Raw genomic sequence first — 23,192 nt, 5'->3', positions numbered from 1 at the left:
TGGATCTACTTATTATCCCCAAATTGATATTTTTCTTTATTCTCACTATTCAATATTGTATTGACGTTGTAAGGAGAAATTCTGTCTTGGTCACCAATGGGAGTTACAGGGTTAATCAAGTTCTTTCAGCAAGCGCCCTTTAAATCCTTATAGAAAGCTCATAAAACATGGGAAAGGATTTATGGAGGGAAATCTCGACAAAGGGTTTTCATTTCTGACTCACGACTGTAAACTGAAAAGGTCTCTGACTACTAAAAATATCACTTCAAAAACGAGACGAACAAAGAAGTTTAGGACGGACAAGAATATGTACCACAAGTCGACAACATTGCCATGATATCCCAAGCTGCAAGGCTTCTTCGACTCTCGCGCTTTCCTGAAAAAAAAATTAGCGTAGTCATTTACGTTAAGAGAGAAAACAGTTTAAATACTCTTGGGTGGAGAGAGGCCCAGTGGTAGTTCAGCGCACAACACAACCCCGGCCAGAGCTCTCGATTCTATCTACAATCGCAGACAACACCTGTTGAGTGAATTTGTCCAAAGACATATGATAGCTTCGCTATTCGAAATCTTACTGTCCGACATGGAAAAAAAATTATCCGATCTCCCTGATCAATTTTGTCGTATCTTTTTTTACCGCCACCATGTGATTTCCCCTTAAAACAAAATCGAAAAAAGGAGCTCAGGAAGAATAAAATTTATAAACCCTTAGTTATCTAAAAGAGTCGTTTGCTTTTTTAAGTGCCGTGTGTAGCACGTACCTGATCATCTCCACACATTGGCCAACATCGGATGAGTATTCCATGAGCCACCTGAATAATAAAAAAAACAAAAAACAAAGGGCATCCCCATCATATATCATTTAGAAAAACTCAAAATTGCCTGGAACGAGGTACTTTAATAGCACATGTCACCGTTTGGGCACTTTGACTCAGAATCTCTCGTGTGCAAGTCTTCTTGGAACGTTGAATATTTTTTGGTCCGCTAATGCGGTGACAAAAACCAATAATACCATGAGGAAAATCTTACCCTTGTTCGTGTCTCTTCTTTAATGCAGCTTCATCGACCTGAAGATAGAGTTAAAAACAGCGATTCAGGGCGACCAATAAAGACTTATGGTCAGTCTCCCTAAAGTTCACGGATAACAAATTGGCGGCTGAACAGAAAAGCGAACAGGAAGAAAATGTTCGGACGACCTGACAAAGAGACTGTTGGAGCGATGTAAAGAGTAGCCTGTTCCCAGCGTTCCGTTAATAAAACGGCGCAACAGTGGCTACAGAGCGAAAAAAAAGAAAAAAGGGAAGCAGGTTTGTGTCTGTTCGCATACGGTTCTATACTAAGCTCTTATTTAATATAAGTTTCATTCGAGTCGCCACAAAAACGTCTGAGTCAAATCACCACCAGTGGCGATTTGACCTTCAGTTGTGGCGACGAGTTGACCGGAAACCAGACGAATGGGTGGATAAATGGATGGACGAAAGAAGGAGGAAATGAACTTTTACACAGGAAACGAATAATAAACAAAAACGAGATGTAAAAGTACAAGAAAAGACAAAGGCCAAGGAAAGTCGTGCGAATTTGTAACGAGCGCGGACCAACAAAAAATCTGTCTGCCTCGTAAGGATTCGAGCCTTTGCGGTTTCTGATTCCGCTCGGAAAGGTAAACGTAGAGCTCTTGGAAAGATACACTGTATCTAGGTGGACTGAGCTACAAATAAATGGAGGGATTGAGGAACTGAATACCGAGATGGACTACTGGATTGGAGGACAGATGATCAGAAGAACAAGCAAAAATTGACCAATTTAGAAAAGCGTAATGCAGTTTTTGTGTTACGGTGATGCAAAGCGGTACCTCTGCCACTACACCAATACAACCAGCAATCACAGCCGCTTTAGCCTGGGCTCCGCTCATTCCACCAAGACCGGCGGTGACAAAAACCTAGTGTAAGAATAAAAAGAAAAATAAACACAAGTACGACAACTATCATTATAAAATAAAATCATTATACATTGATCTTCAAAGTCATGTAAAAATTGATGAAAAAATAAACAAAGCAGTATAAATGTACTATTCACTGAATTGAGTACCTTTCCCTGAAGATCATTCACTCCTAGATGTCGCCTTCCAGCGTTCAACACAACGATCTGGAATCAAACATACAAATAATCATGGAATTGCTTTAGCTACCTGTCCGTCCATTACAAAATTAGTTGTTGTATAACAGTCATAAAGCTTTTTAAAGGAATATTTAAAATTAAGTTCATTGAATGAACCACATTGTACCACAAGGCCCCGTCAAACGCACGCAACATTTCAACGAGACTTATTGCAACATTCAACGGTTAGATCGTGTTTTGAGATGTTGTGAAGGAGTTGGCCAGACGCAAGCAACTTCAAAAATGTTGCTGCAAAAATTAGACCAATTTCAAGCTTAATTCAACACCCTCCAACATTGTTGCAACATGTTTCCATCCTTTGAAAAACAACAACGAGAATTCGCCAAAATTTGCGTTGCCTGAGAACGGAAACTCCGACGGCAAATTAATCAATTTTCCATTTGGAACTCGAGTCAAACCTGCTCACAAACATTTTGCTGAAGTTAAGGTGTGGCGCCGAATTAAGATACGGTAAACACATCCGGCCATTTGCGAAATTCTAGCCTAAAATATCGATTTATTTTTTAATAGACGTCTTTCTCGGCGTTGCCATCCAGACTGCTTATTAACCTTTTTACTCCCAAAATGTTAATTCTCTCCTCTAGCTGCTACACATTTCCTTGTGAACAAGTTACGAGAATTTGGTGTTAGATCAAGATAACAACTTCTAGCTGACAAGTTTGAGTATTCTCATTACCTGTTTGATAGATAATGTATGGATATTAAAGGGAGAAATTATATGTTCGTCACGTCCAGGAGTTAGAGGATTAAGGTCCCAACTTATTCAGGGAAAGAGGCGGTCAAACCGACAACGGGACACAAACCGACAACGATGCTTTTTCAGAATGTAACAATTTGTCTACTCTTTTGCCTCGGATTCCGATACGAGAAATGGACCGTGGCAGAGGTACATGTACGTACTTGAAGCTAGTATTCAATAATTTAAGTATTGCTTACTGTTGTTCCATGAACAATCCCCTGAGGTCCGATGTAACAGTAACTTCCAGCTGTCATCTGACCATACATTGTCACTCCCAGTGCAAACAGTTTGTCATACATGTCTCTTGAAGAGTAGTTAGGGATAACCTGGATAAATTTAACAGGCAATAAAATAAATTATTACCCTTTAACTAGCAAGATTTCATTAGTAATCCTCCTTAATGTCTGGCACTTAATTCATATGATGTTAGTTTGGAGAATTTGGAATTGGATCAACCAATAATCCCCTAATTGATTTTTTCTTTATTCTCATTACTTGTCTACTTGAAATTGTACTGATAGTGTGAGGAGAAATTCTGTCTTGGTCACTAGTAGGACTTAAAGGGTTAACAGATTAGAGCATGTTGACTGGCCTTGGCTAGAGTAAACTCAGTCGCAGCACCCTTTACTAAAAAATTATGATCATAATCACAATATAATCTGCTTTAATTACCATGCCATTAGTAATAACAGCTCTTGGAGCAGAAGGACTGCTGGGAAACAATCCCTGTGGGTGCCCTGAACACATGATGAGTGTCTGCTCTTCTGTCATCTCTGATAGGTAATGCATCACAATCCTGAACTAAACAAGAGGACACAAAGTTTCTGTCAACCACAAGTAGATGATTCAATCATTTATATCAAACAAGAAACATCAGACTTAAGTTGAAAACCTCTGACTGAGTCTGCATTGCATACCTGAGCCCAATTTGAGAAGACCTGGCCATTGCCTCCATATGTTACAAGCTCATGAGGGAACTAAAAAGGAGAAAATGCCAGTAGAAAATAATAATTAAGATCTGTTAGATCTGAATGTAGAATGTGCAAAACATTTGGGAGTTATGCCGCAGTGAAATTTGGGCCATGTGACACAGAGAGCATGTTTGCGGTTGTGTGATTGGGTGTGCAAGGTAACTTTCTGTTGCTTAAGTTTGTGCCTCAGTGAATGTTTAGAAATATAACAGTTAATCTAAGCTTATCCCAGTTTCTACTACACAAAGCGAATCTTAGATGAGATGTTAGTCCATTATGGGGCACAACCCCCCCCCCCCCCTCAATCTAATTATTAATTCATCACTTTTTCATTGGCAGTTCACCATACCTATACCTAGCTATTTACATGTATAATTCTGTGTAGAGAGAGGCCTTGTGTGAAAGAGAAACATCTTTCCCATGGAGAGCTTATTAAGGTGGTTAGGGCTTGACCTCTGAATTATCAATGTGCAATCCAGTACCACCATGACAGGACTGCCATTCTGGGACAGCAGCACCATTTTAAATGTAATATATGAACTTACTTGAGCCACTCTGGGATCTAAATTGTTCATTATCATCAGCATAATAGCAGCAGCTTCTCTGGACCTCGCTGGATATTCATCAATAGGATAAGCCCTGAATGAACATAAAACATGATATGAATTCGAAAAAGAAAAGTTAATCACTGACAATAACTGTCAAATATTACCTTTATCAATTTAAAATTTGTGTACCATTCTGTATTCAGGCACTTGTAATTGTAAAATCTAGACAAAATCTCCATATGACTTTTATTTTTATTTTGCATGAAAATTTCTAACGCAAGTGAAAGTTACATGAATGTAATGTGAAATCTATTAGAAAAGCATCTGAAAAATATCATGATGATCCCATCCATATACTGTTTAAGACGTCTACATATGAAAAGCATAGCCTTATAATTACACTTAAGACTGTCAGTGGCAATTTGTGACTGAACCAACACCCTGAAATTGTCACACTTTTTCTAATTTTTTTTTACATACCAGTATACTTTTTAATTTTCTGTATTTTTCTTTAATGGTTGCCAACCAATTATTGGGGTTATTGACTAATATTGTCAGGTAATCAGTAAAAAATTCACATTAAAATTCTAAAGTACTTGGCTAATGTTCACAGTTATGGACATACTTTCACTGATTAAAACATAATATTGTATACTTACCTCATTTGAATGTCAGGTCTAAAGCGATACATGTAAATGTGTCCATACTGTCTTAATTCTGCAGCAAACTCTGGGGCAAGAACATGGTGGCATGTACATGGAAAATATCTTAAGGCATTTTGCAGTGCTAACTGTAAATGAAAGGAAAAAATGTCAAACTTACCACTTATGCAATAAAAAAAATTGTATCTCTTTTACAATCCTATGTGTTCTAAAATCACCTGATTAAATGCTCTTTCATTTTTGTTTTATCTTGTTTTTGTTTTCAGTTTTGTTCTGTTTTGTATTTGTTGTTATCATTCAAATCCTTTGCTCTCAGACAAAATAATTTTTAGGTTTGTACAAAATATGGACAATCCTCTTTGATTCCTCTCTCAAATCCTTCAATTTTCTGAGCTCTGAATAAATTAATTTTGTAACAAATATTACATGGCACATCTGGTTTGTGCCTCAGATAAAGGGGTAAGTTTCTGAAGAAACTGTGGTGCTGCTTTGGTTGGAGAGTAAAACAAGATAAATTGGTTTTATCAACTGATTTGATGTTTCCAGCATTAGCCCTTTGTTAGAGCAAGAAGCAAAGGGCTAATGGTAAAAATATCAGCTTTACAAACTCTTTTCAGTGGCCAATTCACATTAATTTATCTTGTTGAACCTAATCTAATTTCCATGCCATCAAGCAGTATCACAACTCCTCCTGGATAGGAAGCCAGTTAATTGCAGGTTATAACCCCCTCTCAGCACTTATCCTGTCATTTATAGGTGAAAGGAATATCTGTGAGAGAGAAGTGTCAAGCCCAAAGCATAAATTAAAGCATGGTCCACCAAGGTCAAACACTGTACAAATATCTGTGGAATTCTTGGAGTCCAATGCCCTTACTGTTCGGCCACAGCATCTCCATTATTCACTTAACAATAGGATTTAGGCCTTTGTTTAATATTATGTCACAGTGAAATCTATCTTATCAATATCATATTGTTGTCGTGAATTAGTAAATGACAATACACTGTTATAAAAATTTTTCATCTGAAATAACTGTTTACATCAAAATTCCATGATTTCAAGAGAGTACAATGTAAGGAGGATAACAACTTCTGGAAAAAAAAACTTGACAAAGAATTCTGACCTTACAAACTAACATGCTTAAGGGTGTTGTCCTTAGGTGTCGGTCACTTTGGTAATCAATATTTAAAGCTATTTAATCACTGCTCAGTTTTTTGAGTAATTTTTTGGCATGCTGGAACTCTATTAATGAAGGCATCTGCATCAAAAAAAGACCCTTTAATTTTATCTTACTTTTACGAAAAGGGTGAATGTAACAATTTAATTTCAACATTCACATGTAATTTTAATTTCTTGTTTCTCTACACTTAATGCATGTACTTTGTCAACTTTCCAACACCTGCTCTTATTTAACCATTTACCTACCAGATCAAATTTGTAATTCTCCTTACTGTCAATCATACAATTCTTATAATGTTAGTTCAGAGAATTTAGTCTTGGATCAACTATATTTTTCTTTATTCTTATCACTTATCTGGTTGATATTGTACTGATATTTTAAGGAGAAATTCTGTCTTGGTTACTCATAGGAGTTAAAGGGTTAAAATGATTACAATAATCTATTTTTACAATGATTTATTGACATCAATATTTGTCATGAAATTAACAAAATGATAGCATTGATACTCGATTGTGACAACGTTATTTGCATGGTGAAGGCAACGATCGATTAAATTGGAATTAAATGGAAATCTTATATAGTAAAGATGGATAAAATTAGCGGTCTGCGCCTTCTAGACTTCGTGTACACAAGATAGCATGTGCAAAAATAATCTATTCCAGAACAGATATTACATTTTCTCCAAAATGATTAAAACGCATAATTACATGTAAGTGTGACTTTTTACTGCTCATGTGATACTCCGTCAAAAAATAAGCTTCGTCGATCAATAGTTAAAGCTTGAGCGTTACATAACAGAAATCCATGCAAATGCAAGCGGTTAGGAGAGAGAATGTTACCACAAAGATCTCAAGATCTTCTTATCCTAAAAAATTTCAATCACAGAAAAAAAAAAAAAAAAAGGTATACCCTCCGTTCATCTGCAGTAAGATTTACAGTCCTAACAGGCGCATGGGGAACAGAATTGTCACGTTCTCTCGGCGGTGGGAGCGGATCAACTGGAAGACTACAGCACAAGTCCTTCAAAGACGCCATTGTTGCTTGAGATCATAACAAGCACTACAAGTTGCCAGCGAGCTGTCTTTTTTAATACATGCGCAACCCTGTTTTTGGAGGTGTGTTTGGAGGCACGTCCGGAGGCGTGTAATATTTTTACAATATGATTGGTTAAAATTTTAGCATTTGTTATGGTTACTGCATACGGCATCAATTTTCCCGCCGTCTCCGTGTCTCGAGTTGCGTGGAAACGAAATTTTGGCGGAATTTGCGTGTTTTTAAGCCACCACAGTGTTCTAGAAACGCTTACGTAAGCGAAAGTTCATCTTTATCCGCCCAATCGATATTAATACTTTATGATGATTGCGTCAGAAAACGGGAAAAACAAGAATTCAACTGTTGTGCCCTTGTGATGATATCATTTCTTTTGGCCAAGACACTGTTGACCTTTACTTCATCTTTGAAGACAATTCGCACGAAACAAATTTATAGTCGTCATAGCTTACGACTTCCTCTGTTTTGAACAGAGCAGTCAAAAACAAAAACTATGAGAGTGTCAGTTCGTTTCAACGGAAAGTGGTTTGTTGTTCCATGCGGGGAAGGCAAAACTTCAATCCAGTGGCTTATCGAGGAGACACTTCGACGAGCGTGCGACACACATGACTCAGAAAAATGTGCGAAAGATTTCGAAGCTACGTTGGCTCAAAGTGGAGGAAGTTTGCATCCAAACGATTCCATTTGTGAAGTTCTAAACGACAACGACTTTGTTTATATTTTCGGTAAGTTGTTCTTGATTAATTAAGTTGATACCAGCATGATGCAATTTTTGTTTGTCATATGAGACGTGTGTTTGAACAAATGTTCCATCATGCCCTTGAAAAGTGAACCATAGAACGCAACTGAAGGGTTTTCACGTGCATTACGCTCGCTTCGAACATTTGCAGTTTTCCAAACAGGTCGTTTGATCGAGATTCTCAGGTTTTTAGCAAGTTTCATGATATTGAATTCTAATTTCGGTGAAGCATGTGCCGGACAAATGATTTACAGCTCATTTCAAATGAAAGAAGCATTCTTTAAGCAGTCGACGTAAGCTAATATATGTTTATAGAAAAAAAATCGTAGCTCTGCCTGAATTGTTGTTTTCATTATTGTTCAGAAAATTTTTATACACCGGTCGTAATAATCCACTGTATAGTTTATTGAGAGTTCTTTTCAGAGATGTACTGAAGTTTAAGGGCTGTTAATTTTCAGTAAAGGTGACTGTGGTGTCAGCAACCTTAGTGGAGTCAAGTGAGAAGCTTTTTGCGTAACTTATGTTTGGTTTGCGACTAAGGTTTCAAGTTATTATCGATTGGGTCAAGCAAGATCAAATAATGATGGTCTAGTAGAGCTTGAGAAGACTGATTGATTTTTCTATGAAACTGACCTAGCATTGTGTAGTTCCAATCTGATGCTAAAGCCATGCACTGTTTTGCTCAGTCAATACATGCTAGTTGTGTAAATGAGAGGTTTCTTTTAAGTGATTACGTATTAAAAACCCTTTGAGCTGATTCTGTAAATACTCAAACAGATTAAAGTAGTTTGACATTTACAGGATGTCTACAGCATGGATTAAGAAAAAAGCTGGTTATTGGAAGTCTACAGTAACCTGTAAGACCTCTCATTGCCTTTTATTAAACCTGCAAGCAAGTTCTCATGTTTGGATTCCACCTTACAACACAGCTGTCTTTTACACTATCCATAGCCATTCATAAAAAAAAAGGTTCTTGAAATCTCTGCTATAGGGCTGTTAGTTAAATAATGGTGAATGAGGATCCACCAAATAATTTGTGAAATGTTACCCGACCATTGTACCTGATACACTACCTAATACACTGATCTATGTATTTCAACATACATCTCCAGACAATACAATATCAAAGGTAACTTGCATTAATTCAAGTTATATTCAATCATGCTTTTTAACAGAAATTGGAGCCACAGGAGAGAATGACCATAACTCACCAGATGTTATTTTGTATCCTTGCTACATTACATTGATACATATTTTAACCCCTTATTCCCTAATATCGGTGTGCAAATTCTCCATACTGTTCTTTATGTATTTCTTAAGATGCCGAAGGGGAGATTTTGTGTAATCAGGAGCTTCTTTAGTTGGTAATCATTTCCTTTATTCATGTGAGCTTAATATGTGATTCAAGGGTGATATTGTAAGGAGAAATTAGATGCTGGTCACTCTTAGGAGTCAACAGGTTATATGAGTTTTTGTTTGCTTGTTTAGATGTGGCCTCAGTGCACTTTATTTTGTGTATAGAATATTAGATTAAGTTCTATATGCTACTAATCACATAGTATCTTAGTTTGAAATGGATTCTGTACCAAGAGTTCCTGGTTCTGATTCATGTCAATTTGTGATGCTTCACTCTAACAGGGTCCTCCTTCATTCATAATTTTAAACAGATAAAAAATAACATTCTGCCAGTTAAACAGAAGGAATAACCTGTAATGGATTACATATGGGGCCAATCCATAAGTTTGTCTCTGCCAGGTGGGGAAGGCCTGGATGGGGGAAGCCTTGGGTGGAGAGGAGGAAGCTGGATGAATCAGGGTCCTAGCTTCTTGTTATCTCCACTGGGGTGGAGGAGGGCAATACCCAGATGGGCAAAGCCTTGGGTGGAGAGAGGAATCCTGGTGGTACTAACACCAGCATCTTTTATGGATTTATGACCATACCAGGATGTTATATTTCATGAATGATTCCTTTTTTTCTAGATCAGAAATTTTTTTTGAAATAAAGGGGGTGCATTCATTTTTCAATGTAGCTATACAAGACTGTTTTATGGCTGTAAGAGGCGTTGGAACTTAACTTAATAAAATTTTGCAGAAGAGATAAGATGGAAAAGGCTTTTGAACATGAAGAGGTAAACTGAATACTCACCAAAACTACTTGATTGGAAAAATCGTCTATTAAAAATAAACGATTGATTTAATATTATATTTAAAATAAATCATTTGGTGTACAGTGCTATTAACTCACTTTCTCCTTATTTGTAACACTTATAGAAAAGAAGTCAATTGATGCAAATGTACACTTTGTGGGAAACAAAGCGAAATACAAAAAAAAGCTATTAATACTATTGAACTTGTGAAGGAGTAAAGAAATGACCAAAAAAGACAAAGAAACGAAATGAATGTGGTTTACAAACGCTAAACGATCACCAGTTTGTTAGTGCCTTTCTAAGTGACTATGCTCGCGGATACTTTCCCGTCAACCTTTCTATATTAACCTTGCAGTTTGTAGAGCTTGATGGCTGTTCGTTGTCCACTGAAACTCTTGTTGCTTTGGGAAACGGCGAGTTTAAAATAAAGGTATGTTTAAGCTGCATATAGCAGAGTTTCATTAAAACTCTGTTAACGGTGGCCTACCGCCACATACAAGATCACTTACCGCCGTTCGTTTAGCAGACGAGCAAGTTTCTCTTATTTGGGTTTCGTCTTACGACCTTTTCCGGACACAGCCGCGCCTATTAAACCTCTGGCAGCTGCTCATCAAAAAAGCTATTTACGCCCTTGCCATATGGTAGACTTGTTAACGGAACCTTCAGCGACTGGAAATTCTTGTGAGAAAATTTTGTAAAGCTCTTTACCGGAAAGAAATGGTAATAAACGTTTTAAGTTGCAGTTGCTGTTATTGTTTTTTTGGGGAATTTTTTTTATATTGAGCCGATGAACTTTGTGCGCGATTTTTGGATTCTTTCATCTATGGACATTGGCTGTCGGCATTCCCAAGATTAATGTTTCACAAATAAAAAATAAAAAAAAAAAAGAAAGAGTTCGTTGTCTGCGGTCATGGTTACTATTAAGAACTGCTATATATACTTTCGTCGTGAGAAAGTTTTTTTTTTTTACCATTTAGATTAACGGAACTATTACTAAAAGGTAATTTTAAGTATTTAATCGTTTGCTAATAGAGCTGTTTCAGTACTGACTTAAATCAAAAGAAAATAATGTCCCACTATTTTGTGCAGCCAAAATGAAGATCTGTCAGGGTCGGCCAGGGGGGGTAGTGGAATACCAATATACCCGAAAAAAAATCGACAAAATACCCCAAAATACCCCAAATTCCTCCAAATATACCCAAAAATAATCGAAGCTTTGAATACTTTATACCTGAAATTCAAAGAAAGTGATATACTGAATACCCATATTTAAGCTGCAATATACCGTATACCCGATTTAAAACGCCCCTGAATACCGAATACCCAAAAACCCTGGCCGACCCTGATCTGTGTTGCATGTTTATGTGTTTATTTCTACTTCCTCGTCGTTCTCCTTTTTGCTTTCTTGTTTACTCTTATTTGTTTCTTTGTTTGGTTGGTTGGTTCCCTTTCAGCTTTCGAAAGAAGCTGAAAATGCGGTGAACAAATCAAGGGGATTATTGGACGACATTGTTCGAGAAAATAAAGGTAATATTCTCAGCAACGCGTATTAAAACTGGTTGTTTTAATCGTGGTTCAAAGAGATTACCTCACACAATAACGAGGGGTAAATTTGGAAACGTACCAGCTTGACACTTACAGGCATTTACATGAATTTATGATAGGCAACAAGGAAAATCGTCTGGAGGTGCGTACACTCTTTCAAAAGCCCAAAACATGGCATTATCGTACGGCTCAGTTGGCACAGATTCATTGCATCATTGACAAACAATCTGTTCCTGCAAGTGTTCCTTCGTTTGCGCGGAATTCGCAGGTCGTAACCACTGTATTTAGAAAGTTTGTTTCGCCTTACGGGAAGATGAATCATACATAGATTTTTTCCCCCGTTGGCCAGCAAGGGACTGTCGCATCTAAATCTCTCATTCACTCTGTGGTCGGTTGTCCTATTTCTCGTCAGTTACATGTATTTTCTTTTCTCGAGACCCTCGCCGTATCCAAATCTTTACAGAGTAAATTATAGAGTTTTAATGGAGTGGAGAACTTAAAAGTCAACCATTTTTAAACTCGTCTGACAGATCGTGTGGTCATTTTTAATTTCTTCATTCAAATAATTTTTTTTGTATCCCGTATTTAGTGGCGTATGGCGTGACAACGGGCTTCGGAATGTTTGCAAGGGTAGTAGTCCCTACAGAAAAACTTGAGTGAGTATCATTTGCCTGAAATACCCACTTCAGATTGAAAGAGATTACACAATATCGTATTATTCGTTCACTACCATGGTGTCGTAGCGAACAAATAATATCTTCCCAGCTGTGAGAGTTTTGAATTAACAGGCAAGTTTTGTTTCTCTTAATTTCCCTTTGCCCACCTGTTGAAAAATCATTTTCTTTACGATATATTTATTGATTGATTACTATCCTATTACGGTTTTTTTATTTAAGGGAACTGCAAGAGAATCTCATAAGATCGCACGCTGCAGGTAATAGAGTACTTTAGAATTATTGCTCACGTGAATATAAAGATACGCGAGCTCTGATTGGCCGAGAACTACCCACCTTGCGTGGGTGAGTATTTCAAGATCATGGACTTACCAGGTTCGCTGTTATTTTAGTTTCTTGAACAAGACGCTTCCCTTTGACGGTTCCCTTTCTTTACCCAGTTCACACCACAGAACTTGTTGTTGATGATGTATGTTTTCCTCAACCTTAGGTGTGGGCAAACCCTTGTCAAGGAAGCACACAAGGATGCTGTTTACTCTGAGGATTAACGTTTTAGCGAAAGGCCACAGGTTGGTGGAACGTGCTTTGCGTGCTTGAACTTGTTTTGCTGATACGTTTAACTCTGCAAGGCAACGGAAGTAACAAGGTCCGTTTGCAATTTTGCTAAGGATTGTAATTAAACTACTGTGCCATGCGTGCGGTACTGGCGAGCGATCGTCTACAAATGGATGGAAAAACGCGATGGTTTGCGTATATGTTGTTTTATAAAGTGATTCCTCGTTGACGGGGACGTTGACACTGATTCCTATATCGGTGTTTTTCCATTGCGTGGTTGTATTCTACTCAGGGCAACTTAGATTGTTTTTGTTTCTGCTTATGTTTTGCTTTTGTTTGTGTTGTATTATTGTTTGCTTGTTTGTTTTCTTTTTTGTTTGTTTTTTCGCTTTTGTTTTTTGGACTGTTTGCTTTTGTGAGCAACTGAACGACTCGATTACAAAGACAGTGGAAAATGTTCAAATTGCAAAATGGTTTGCTCAGCTACGTAAAGGTCATTCAGGGTAATTCAATTGAGTGCATACACCTGAGTTGGCAAAATCCCTCCCTCCCTCCCCCCCCTCCTCCACCATTAATACGCTCACCGCCTTCGCTGCACGTCATTTAACCAGTTGACTTTTTAATTTTTGCATCTGTTAATTTTCCAGTGGAGTCTCAGTCAAGACGTTAGAACAGATCGTGGCAGCCTTTAATGGTAAGATTGGTAATATATTTTAATAAATAGCAGCGTATAACCTTTACATGCTTTTGTTGGTACTTAGCTGTTCTAGGACGCAGTTTTCCTTAATTTTTTTTCATAATCCAAAGCCTGTCTGCGGTGGACTGGTCATGTTTAGCCCTTTAACTCCCAGAAATGATCAACACATAAATTCTCCCTAGAATATCCATACTGTATCCAACAAACAGGTCATGAGAATATCAAACTTATCAGGAAGAAGTTGCAATATTGATCTAACACTAAATTCTCGTAACTAATTCACAAGGCAATGTGTAGAAGCTAGAGGGGAGAATTAACAATAAAATCTTGGGACTGGGACAAACTTCGGTCCGATGGCCCACTCAGCTTTAGTGCAGACCTTACCTCTCACCTTCAGTATTAGTTCCAAGTCTTGCACGTGTATGCAAACCCCTCTCACACTCTCTATTATCAGAGTCGTGTCTCCCATGGATTCCTGAGCAGGGTACTGTGGGAGCAAGCGGCGACTTAGCACCTTTAGCTCATCTGGCGCTTGGTTTACTGGGGGAGGGGCAGATGTGGAGTCCTAAAAGTGGCTGGGCGGACGCGGCTTTGGTAAGTGAAAGAAATGCAGGAGCTTTTTTACAAAAATTTCGATTGTAGTGAAGCTTAGGTTTTTCCATGTAAGCACCTTGAAAAAGTAATTGAAGTGATGATAATAATTATGCGATAAATGACGATTTCTACCGGTTTACCGGCAAATAAGCCACACTGGATGTTGGGAGAACACTCGACAAGTTAATAAACAACGAGGCGCAGCCGAGTGGTTTACAACTTTAATTATTTACAAACGTTTGTTAGTTGTTTATTAGCCGTTAAACCGATAGAAAGTGTGGTTCATTGCTTGATTAAACTGTATTTTATCTTTGTCTGTGACTTTGGCGTTCAAATTGTCCTCTTTGTTTCCTCGAAAACAAACGCCTTTACAAATTAAAATCTGGGAATTCGCTCCGTTTTGGCGCCATTTGGTAGGACGAAGGGTGTTTCAGTTTTCTATGGGTAAACAGGCAAATATACGAGAGATGTTTAACCAATAAGAACGCACCTTTTGTCGAAGTCATATCATAATGATATTTATGATAGCAATTACCACGGTAACAATGATAATAATAAGTAATTTCTTTTTTATCATTTGAACGCGTCGAAGTTAAGCAATTTCTGTATGAGGGCGATGCTTTTGTGTCATATCTGGCGCAGATCAACACCCTTGACTAAGTTTTATCACATCTGTAATTTGAAACACCCTGACATTCGTCTACAGTACTTCGTTTGCACTTCTCATTCATTGGTATTTCTTCTTCCGTGTTTGAAATGAAATGCCACACTTGGAGTCGAGTTTATTTTTGTGCACTAATTAAGTCTTTATAACAGAGTTATTAAAGAATAATGTTACGTTGTTGTCATGGCAGGTCCTAAAGGCCTATGGATTGGAGCGTTTACAGCTGCAACCTAAAGAAGTATGTTATTATAGTTTTGTTATTATTGTATCTTTTTAAAAAGAAGTTGATTTGTTAGACTTTTTTTTTCTCCCCAGGGACTTGCTCTGATTAACGGTACTCAGCTGATAACGTCTCTTGGTGCTGAAGGTAAATCTCGTAAACACTTATTTCCCCCCTCAGATGTTGTGTTTTATGCCGTAAGTTCCATTGGCAAGCTGAAGTAGATTCACGTTCGCCTGGGGCACATTTTGGTTGAGTGTTTTCAAACCCAAGTTAAAGTAATCACATTGGCCAATCAGAGCAAATTAAGGGATGATATTGCAAAGAGCCAATAAGAGCTCAAAGAGCAAGCACGTAAACTTCTTGAAGGGCGGGAAAACGCGAGGGGCGAATGCGCGATGGTTTTTAATGTGCGTCTGATTGGTCGAGCCAAAAGGTTTGCGCGCGTTTTGAAGCCAATCAATGGGTGGACTAACGCAAAATGCACTTAATCCTTTGAACTTTCGCCAGTCAAGTGAAAGTTACGTCAGCGACTTAAACATCGGGGAAAGTTAAAGAAACGAACTTGGAGTATTTGGGGTCGCTTATGAACGATTATGGAAAGAACAAGATAAGTCGAAGACCGGATCATATATCTAACCAAATATGCAGATTTTGGCACAGTGAGACATGTCAAAAAAAAAAACAAACAAAAAAAAAAGATGATTTTCAAAATTTCTTTTTCTTATGTTTACTTAGCCGTGGAACGTGCTCGAATAATTGCGAGGCAGGCCGACATAATTGCCGCTATGTCGCTCGAAGTATTGAAGGGAACTACACGAGCCTTTGATGTTTGTAAGTATGATAATACTTCAAAACCAAGGACAGATTGAGTGGAATGATTTATCGTGTCAATACTACAAACATTTTGTGAGTCTTGACATAACGCTATCAGGTCAATGTCACTATCTGAGCAACTACGCACCTGCACCTCCCTTAGTCTAAAAACAGTCAAATGATATCAAGTATGGGTTAATGTTGGGTTAAGAGAGGGGTATGTGCGCCATTCCTCAGAAACTGACATTGGAGTTGTGAAGTAGGAGAATATGAGAAGGATTAGAGATTTTTTTTAATATTGTTGGCTGTCGTAAGGAGATAGTAAATGGAAATAAACGGGATCTGAGCTATGAGAGGAAAATCATAGAAGAATGCATTTGAAAATCTAATTATGCAAATTCTAACAGGACCTCGTTCCAGTTCTCAGTTCACAAAAATCTGACTCGCATTCTACTTTATTGAGGTCGTTCGTACATTTCGTACATGCTACTTTAAAGAATGAAAAAAATCATCTAGCAGCAAATTCAGCATGAAATTGCTACGATCAATTTATCTTAAATCTTCAGTAATCCAACAAGTGCGCCCACACGTTGGCCAGCGTCGTGTCGCAGAGAGACTGCGCTCTCTTCTTCATTCAAGAGTGTATCCGTCAGAGATTGCAGGCAAGTACAGACCTCGCGTTTATTTCGTGAATTTGCTGGTTCAAACTGATGAGCAACAACCCTTGTTCGGTTTCCCTGGACAAATGCCAGAAAAAATTGGGCCAGACTTCATAGAAATAATTGTTAAAAAAGATTAGATTGTCGTTTTAAAATATTTCTCCCAATGAGTTCTCAAGTAAAAGTTGAAATCATTTCCTCGATTCAGTTTTCTACCGCACAGCCAAACGTTAAACGGAAAACTAGAGATCAGTTTCGTCAAGATCTGGGTAATATCGGCGCATTAGTCCAAGCCCTAGGGTGTTCTTTCTTTTGGCCGACCTGTTAGGCCTGTAAATGACCATAATGATACATTATGTTTCATCCTCGTCTACTAACAAGTGAGTCATTCATGCTTATCTTATTTTATTAGAGAGTCACAGGTTTTGCAACCGCGTCCAGGACGCGTACACTTTACGCTGCTGTCCGCAGGTACGAGGCTTTACCCTTAGATTCCCTAGTCATTTTTACTGAATTATTTCGCGCTTTATCATTGCAATGATACATAAATAAAGGAATATTAACGGTGCCAATATGCAAAATAAGACGAAAATTCTAAATATCAACGCCAATGAATGGTTTTTTCACATCTTTTTGAGGTCGATGGGCCTGAGTTTGGTGCATGAGAATTCCGACATTTCCAAGTGTAAACAATACATAAGACTACTTACTGGAAATGTCTGAAACTTATTTCCTCTAACGCGTCATTTTTCGTTTATTCTGTAGGTCCATGGGATCGTGAATGACACCATCGATTTCGTACAGGATGTGATCACAACAGAAATGAACAGTGCCACAGACAACCCAGTATCCTTCAATTAGTAAAGTCGTCTTTATAGGCACGCAACGAGTGCAGAGGCCTTTAGATGCTTGAGAATACAAAAACCAAATACGAGTTAAGGTTGCTGTTGTGTTGGAGGAGGGGTAGATGCGCAGTTTTTCAAATACTGATATCGACCTGAAAAGTTTTGAATGTGGCAAAATCAAACTATTTCAAGTTATAAACTTAATTCATGTTGATTAGATTGTCTTTGCTGATCGGGGCGAGATCTTGTCCTGCGGAAACTTTCATGGTGAATATCCGGCCAAGGTATCATCTGAAATGTCCTTTGTTTGTCTTATACTTTTGTCCCACTTGTACACAGATTTTAGTTGTGCTTTATTTAAAGTCTTTTTGCGTGATTTTTTTTAATTTGCCGTTGTTATCGTTTGTTTCGTGGTGCTTGTGCTTTTTTTCCCATGTTTTGATTCAATTGTTTTTTGTGGTTGTTGTTGATGTGAAGTTATGGTATGGGCCTAAGGAGACTGAGGTAACGTATCCTGTCTTGTTCTTGTCTCGTCTCGTCTGAATCCTTTCTCGGCCATACTTCATGCCTTGTATCGATGCAAAAAACAAACAAACAAATTATCCAACTTACGAACTACCCAAACAAAAAAACACTTTTTTGAATACTTATAGCTTAGTTATTATTATATCATTATTATTATTATTGTTATTATTATTATTATTATTATTATTATTTTCGTCGACTAGGTGTTAGATTATCTGGCAATCGGTGTCCATGAGTTGGCTAACATAAGCGAAAGGAGAATAGAACGACTCGTAAATCCAGGTAAGAATTGCAAGTGAAACTGTTTGTGGGAATTTAAGGATAACAGTCGTTTCGATTCAGTTTCTCTTTTTATGGAATTTCAAGAATTAATCTCATGTCACTAACCTCATTTTGTCTTGCTGAAAGTGTGGGAAACATTACTATTTCATACATACTAAGATTTACACTGTGAAGTGCTATCGTTGTTGTCTCTGATTGGACGAACATAGCATTTTCACATTTGTTCGCTTCCAATCTTTGAGTTGAAATGGGAAAAAAATCCTAGTACGTCTGAAATTAATACATGATATCGTGGAAAGTGCTTTAGCGATTTTATTTCCTCGTTGCGATGTATCGAAAAACTCACCCGTTCGTTTCTTTGATGTATCACAACTAGTGAATAGAAATCTTTCGTGCGCACTTATCATGGAATAATCTATATTTATCGTTACAAAGGTTAGGCTTCTGTGACAAAATATATTAGCATTTTTTTCGTTTTTTCTAATTTCATTGTCAGTACACTTTATACAAAGGAATATTTCAATTTTCAAGTTCCTGTCCGATTTTCTATCATCCAACTTCCTTACTTTCGTACCGTGCAAAGTAAGGTGCACTCATAAGATTGAACAAACAAGAAACGCGCGCTTTTTCTATGCACTTATATTTGTCTTCACGAATGGCGAGAGTATTTCCTGTAATCAGGGTTTCTTACTGGTCAAGGAAAACCTGGAAAGTCCTGGAATCTTATTTCGATATTTTCCATTTTCCTGGAAAAAGACTACAGGTCCGGGAAAGTCCTGGAAATCTACTCAAATCAAGCAATAAAGTTTTCAGAAATTATGTTGTAAGAAATGTATGTAGACCATCTGGAGAATTTTTTTTGAAATCTTAAGGAATGAAAGGGTTTAAGTGAGATGTGGAGTCCTGTAAAAGTCCTTGAAATTTGATTCTGAAAAAGGGTACGAATCCTGTAAAACTATATTATATCACTTCGGAACGTTGCTGTATACGATTTTGTTTGTCTTTGCAGCCCTGAGTGAGCTCCCAGCATTTCTTGTTAAGGAAGGAGGTTTCAATTCCGGTAATATTTTCTAAACTGCATCATATCTCGTAAGATATAGCTGGACCGACCGGCTGACGAAGGAATAGAACACTGGAAAGTCTGACAGACTGAACGACTGATCGATCACCTGACTTGCTGACAAAAGCTATTAGTGATTCAACTGACTGATAGACTGAAAAACTGGTAAAAACTATTTAAATCGGGTGAGATAAAATAAATAGGGAAGATGGCATCACTATATAGACTTTCAGACGACAGTGGATCTCATAATTCATAACTTGGGTCGTTATTGTTTGTTTTATTAATGTGGTTATTGTTATTGCTTTGATGGAAGTTATAATAATAAGAAATAATAATAATAACAAGTATTATAATTATTCTCATTGTCATTATCAATATCAGTATGGTTATTAATATGGATTACATCATTATTATATAAACAATAAATAAACAATAAATAATAAATAAAAGATTTATTACAACACCAGCGAAAATCGAAATTATTAAAACTCCTGAAAAGAGACAATCTTAAAGTAACTACGAAAGGCCTTTTTAAAAAGAGACGTGTTTTTTGAGGTCTTTTTTTTTAAAACGGACACTGACGCACCATTTTAAACGTCATATAGCAAAACATTCCATAGTGTTGGGCAGCCACAGAGAAAGATTTTTCGCCATAAGTTTATTGTATCATCATTGTCATTATCACCGTCATTACTATTATTATCAATATCGTTATCATTATTATTGTTATTAGTATTAGTGTTATGGCTATTATTATCAATGTTAGTATCACAACCAGTAATATCATTAGTCTTACTGTGTGTTCAATTTTTGATTTACCCCCCTTAGGTTTCATGATGGCACACTGTACGGCTGCATCTCTAGGTAGGAGATATGTTTCTAAACAAGTTTAATGATAACTTTGTTTTTTTTTATAAATATATATATATTTTTTATTTGGTTGACTTCTGAGTTCTTTTAGTTTCAGAGAATAAAGTCCTTTGCCACCCCTCCTCAGTTGATTCGTTGTCCACGTCTGCTGCCCAAGAGGATCACGTGTCTATGGGAGGATTTTCCGCCAGAAAAGCTCTAAACGTGGTTAAAAATGTTGAAAAAGGTGTGAATGTTGTAGATGTCTCGCACAATGCATGTCGAGAGAAAGGAAACCGCTGATCGCCATGTATGGCATAGCGATATTAACGTAGTGGCAGCTGTGATATTGTGTTTGCTGAAAAGCGAAGGGAATGTTGTTCCCAAATGCAGAATGTTGCTAACAACCACGTCTTCGATCCTTACGTAATAAATGAACTAAAGAATAATCAATAGGCACTCGTAACTTTGGAAAAAACCCTTTGAGTTGAACCCGAGAAGGGAAAGAAGATACGTTTTGTTCTATTTATTATACAAACACTATTGGCCTTCATTGACATAAAAAATAAATTTCATTAATGATTGAAAAGAAAAAGGATCACAATCCGCGAAAAAAGTGGTAAAGTGCGTGTCTTGGTTTCCTCCGCTTCTAGTAAAATTTGAAGCGCTACAAATTTTACGTGCTGTCAGCAGCCATAGTTGGTAGAGCATCGCATATCAAATGAAAGTGTTTGAGATTATTAAGATTATTATTATTATTATATCATCAGTATTATTTTGATAAACCCTGCCATTGTTGCTGTTTTTTGCTTTTTTCAGTCCTTGCTATTGAATTGTTAGCGGCTTGTCAAGGAATCGAGTTTTTGCGGCCATTGAGGACAACAGAACCATTAGAAGCTGTTCACTCATTGGTTCGGAAAGTTGTAAAGTAAGTTTTATTCAATTTACTTTAAAGTGCATCTCTACCTTGAATCCTGAGACCAAAAAGAAAATAATCACAAAATTAAATTAGAACAAAGTGAAATACTTAAGCTACGTGTCAATGGCAAAAGCCAACAATTTAAGTCACGATTGGTTGAAGTTTCCCACGACATCTCTACACCATTCTCCAGGTAAACAATTTTTTTCTTTTTTTCAGGCCGTGGGACAAAGACCGTTTCATGGCGCCCGACATAGAGGCTGTGTTGAAGCTTGTGAAGAAAGGAAAGGTATGTGCAAGAGTTTATTCTAGAGCAGACTGAAAACAAACAGGCTCTATGGTGACTCGGTGATTGACTCAAGGATGAAAGCAGTTGGTATGCATCCACCAGTGTCCTATCACAATCTTATTGACAACGCTTCTCTACTTAACAATTAGATTATGGGCTTTAGATTTCTATTGCGAGATTGTTGATAAGGGCAAAGCCCGAATCAAACATCGCACATAGTTTGATCATTTTTTCGTGCGTTTGTTTTTGGTAGGTTGATTAGTTCGTTTGTTTTTTGTTGTTGTTGTTTTTCCTCAAAAAAAAAAAAGAAAAAAAAACTATCATTGATCATGAATAAGAGATGGTCCTCGTGTGCTGTAAATGTTAGGTTTCCTGGCACTAGGCCTAGTCTCTGCCGAGGGTTGTCATTCGACACTAGGTCAAACCTCGGCGCACATGTGTTTTTATCACTTGATATTTTCGCCTTTATTTTTCGAATAAGGATCATTTAACTAGATTCATATCGAAGGAATAGAACATCACGGAACCATTACGGATATTGTGGCAATTTTCAAAGTTACAGACAAGGACACTTGCTTGTTTGTAAGGATTTCTCATACGGTATTGTATTCGAACAGTGTGCTGAGCGTAGTTGATCGGATCGACTAAAACGTGTTACTGACACTGAATTCACGGCTGTAATATGATCCTCATATGCTGTATACCATTTCCCCTTCGAATTTCATATGTCTCCGAAAGGTATTTACAAGGGTGTAGCTATGACTAGAAGCGTCGTCTACTAAATGGTAAAGAGAACCTTCCGAGGCATGTAAAACTGACTTTTTGTCTTTTCCACTTGCAGATCTGGGAAGTGGCGTCACCATTTATGACGCATTACCAAAGCACCACCAGATGTCAACAGGAGCTCCCAACTAACATTATGTCTCCTACTGCAAGTACTCTATCGGTTGACACTCCTCCCCTTAAGAAGATCAAGCTAAATAAGGAATGAAATGGACGCCTACCAGCGTCGTGTGCGTTGCGTATAGTGGAAATGCTTTCTTCTTCTTTTGTGATCAAATCACAGATAACTTGTAAATATCATTACTTGCTGCCTCTGATTTTAATGCGCCGTTTAGCGTGTGAGGCGAAAAAAATTGGAAATGTACAGAGCAAAAAGCAGACAGGGGCATGCGCTCTCAGTAATTTAGCGATATACTTTATTCGCGTTCTCGTTGGTCCCTTTTGGTCATGTGTTAGATTGCACTCTCGGTGCTGGTCAAAAGATAAGCAGGCTCTGAAGACGAGATTGACATCGCATAGCAAACTACATGTTAATTGAATATTTTGTTGTGATGTCTTAGACATTACTTGGTTTTGTCTACTTGTGCATCGGTTTCGAGTAATTTAGAATGTTTTCAAAATTCACTTACAGGCGAGAAATATGGTTTTATGGAAAATATTAATTTATTTTAAAATTGAATGAAGAATTCTCATTTATTTACTCAATTCTTGACTTCTAGGTTGAGTTAATTCTCAAGTCGCAAGAAAAATATCTGAATCGTAGTGTTGTGGTTTTTTGTCGTCGATAGATGTTAAGTTAACACTTTGTCAAACTTTCAAGTATTACCTATCCTGACAGAAGCTCTTTGGCTGGCTAAGGTTTTTGTTAATATTATTTATAAGATATGTTTATTCCCGTTATGTGAAAAGAAAAAAAAATTCATAAAACAAACTGGAAAATGTATTTGCCTCCTTAAATTTCCTTTAAAATATCTCTAATAAAAAAATATTTAAATTTGGTTA

General features: G+C 37.3%; 2 protein-coding genes across 2 annotated transcripts in view; one reads left to right on the top strand and one right to left on the bottom strand.

Annotated features, from left to right (window-relative positions):
• The window catches only part of LOC113664376 (urocanate hydratase), a 15,131-nt gene extending 7,716 nt beyond the window's left edge, over positions 1–7,415 (bottom strand). The window contains exons 1-11 of the mRNA XM_089206913.1: positions 7,186–7,415; positions 5,096–5,226; positions 4,434–4,527; positions 3,835–3,894; positions 3,590–3,718; positions 3,115–3,243; positions 2,089–2,145; positions 1,853–1,939; positions 1,030–1,067; positions 762–812; positions 314–376 (exon numbers count right to left, since the gene is read on the bottom strand). Coding sequence (XP_089063039.1) covers positions 314–376; positions 762–812; positions 1,030–1,067; positions 1,853–1,939; positions 2,089–2,145; positions 3,115–3,243; positions 3,590–3,718; positions 3,835–3,894; positions 4,434–4,527; positions 5,096–5,226; positions 7,186–7,311 — 965 coding nt within the window. The 5' untranslated portion in view covers positions 7,312–7,415. The remainder of the gene's footprint in view (positions 1–313; positions 377–761; positions 813–1,029; positions 1,068–1,852; positions 1,940–2,088; positions 2,146–3,114; positions 3,244–3,589; positions 3,719–3,834; positions 3,895–4,433; positions 4,528–5,095; positions 5,227–7,185) is intronic.
• LOC113664374 (histidine ammonia-lyase) lies at positions 7,384–23,192 on the top strand. The gene is made up of 24 exons (XM_089206914.1): positions 7,384–8,051; positions 9,241–9,289; positions 10,157–10,193; positions 10,567–10,641; positions 11,666–11,738; positions 12,346–12,412; positions 12,653–12,690; positions 12,921–12,999; positions 13,633–13,679; positions 14,137–14,276; positions 15,131–15,178; positions 15,256–15,307; positions 15,899–15,994; positions 16,543–16,638; positions 17,048–17,106; positions 17,401–17,481; positions 17,699–17,764; positions 18,209–18,287; positions 19,297–19,347; positions 20,179–20,214; positions 20,312–20,446; positions 21,019–21,127; positions 21,338–21,407; positions 22,249–23,192. Exons 1-24 carry the CDS (start codon positions 7,820–7,822, stop codon positions 22,396–22,398), a joined length of 1,965 nt encoding a protein of 654 aa, XP_089063040.1. The 5' UTR covers positions 7,384–7,819; the 3' UTR covers positions 22,399–23,192.

This window comes from Pocillopora damicornis, chromosome 5, assembly GCF_964200805.1.
Source record: "Pocillopora damicornis chromosome 5, jaPocDami1.2, whole genome shotgun sequence".
Lineage (NCBI taxonomy): Eukaryota > Metazoa > Cnidaria > Anthozoa > Scleractinia > Pocilloporidae > Pocillopora > Pocillopora damicornis.
Note: the sequence above shows the minus strand (reverse complement) of the source record. Positions and strands in the feature narration are given on the sequence as shown.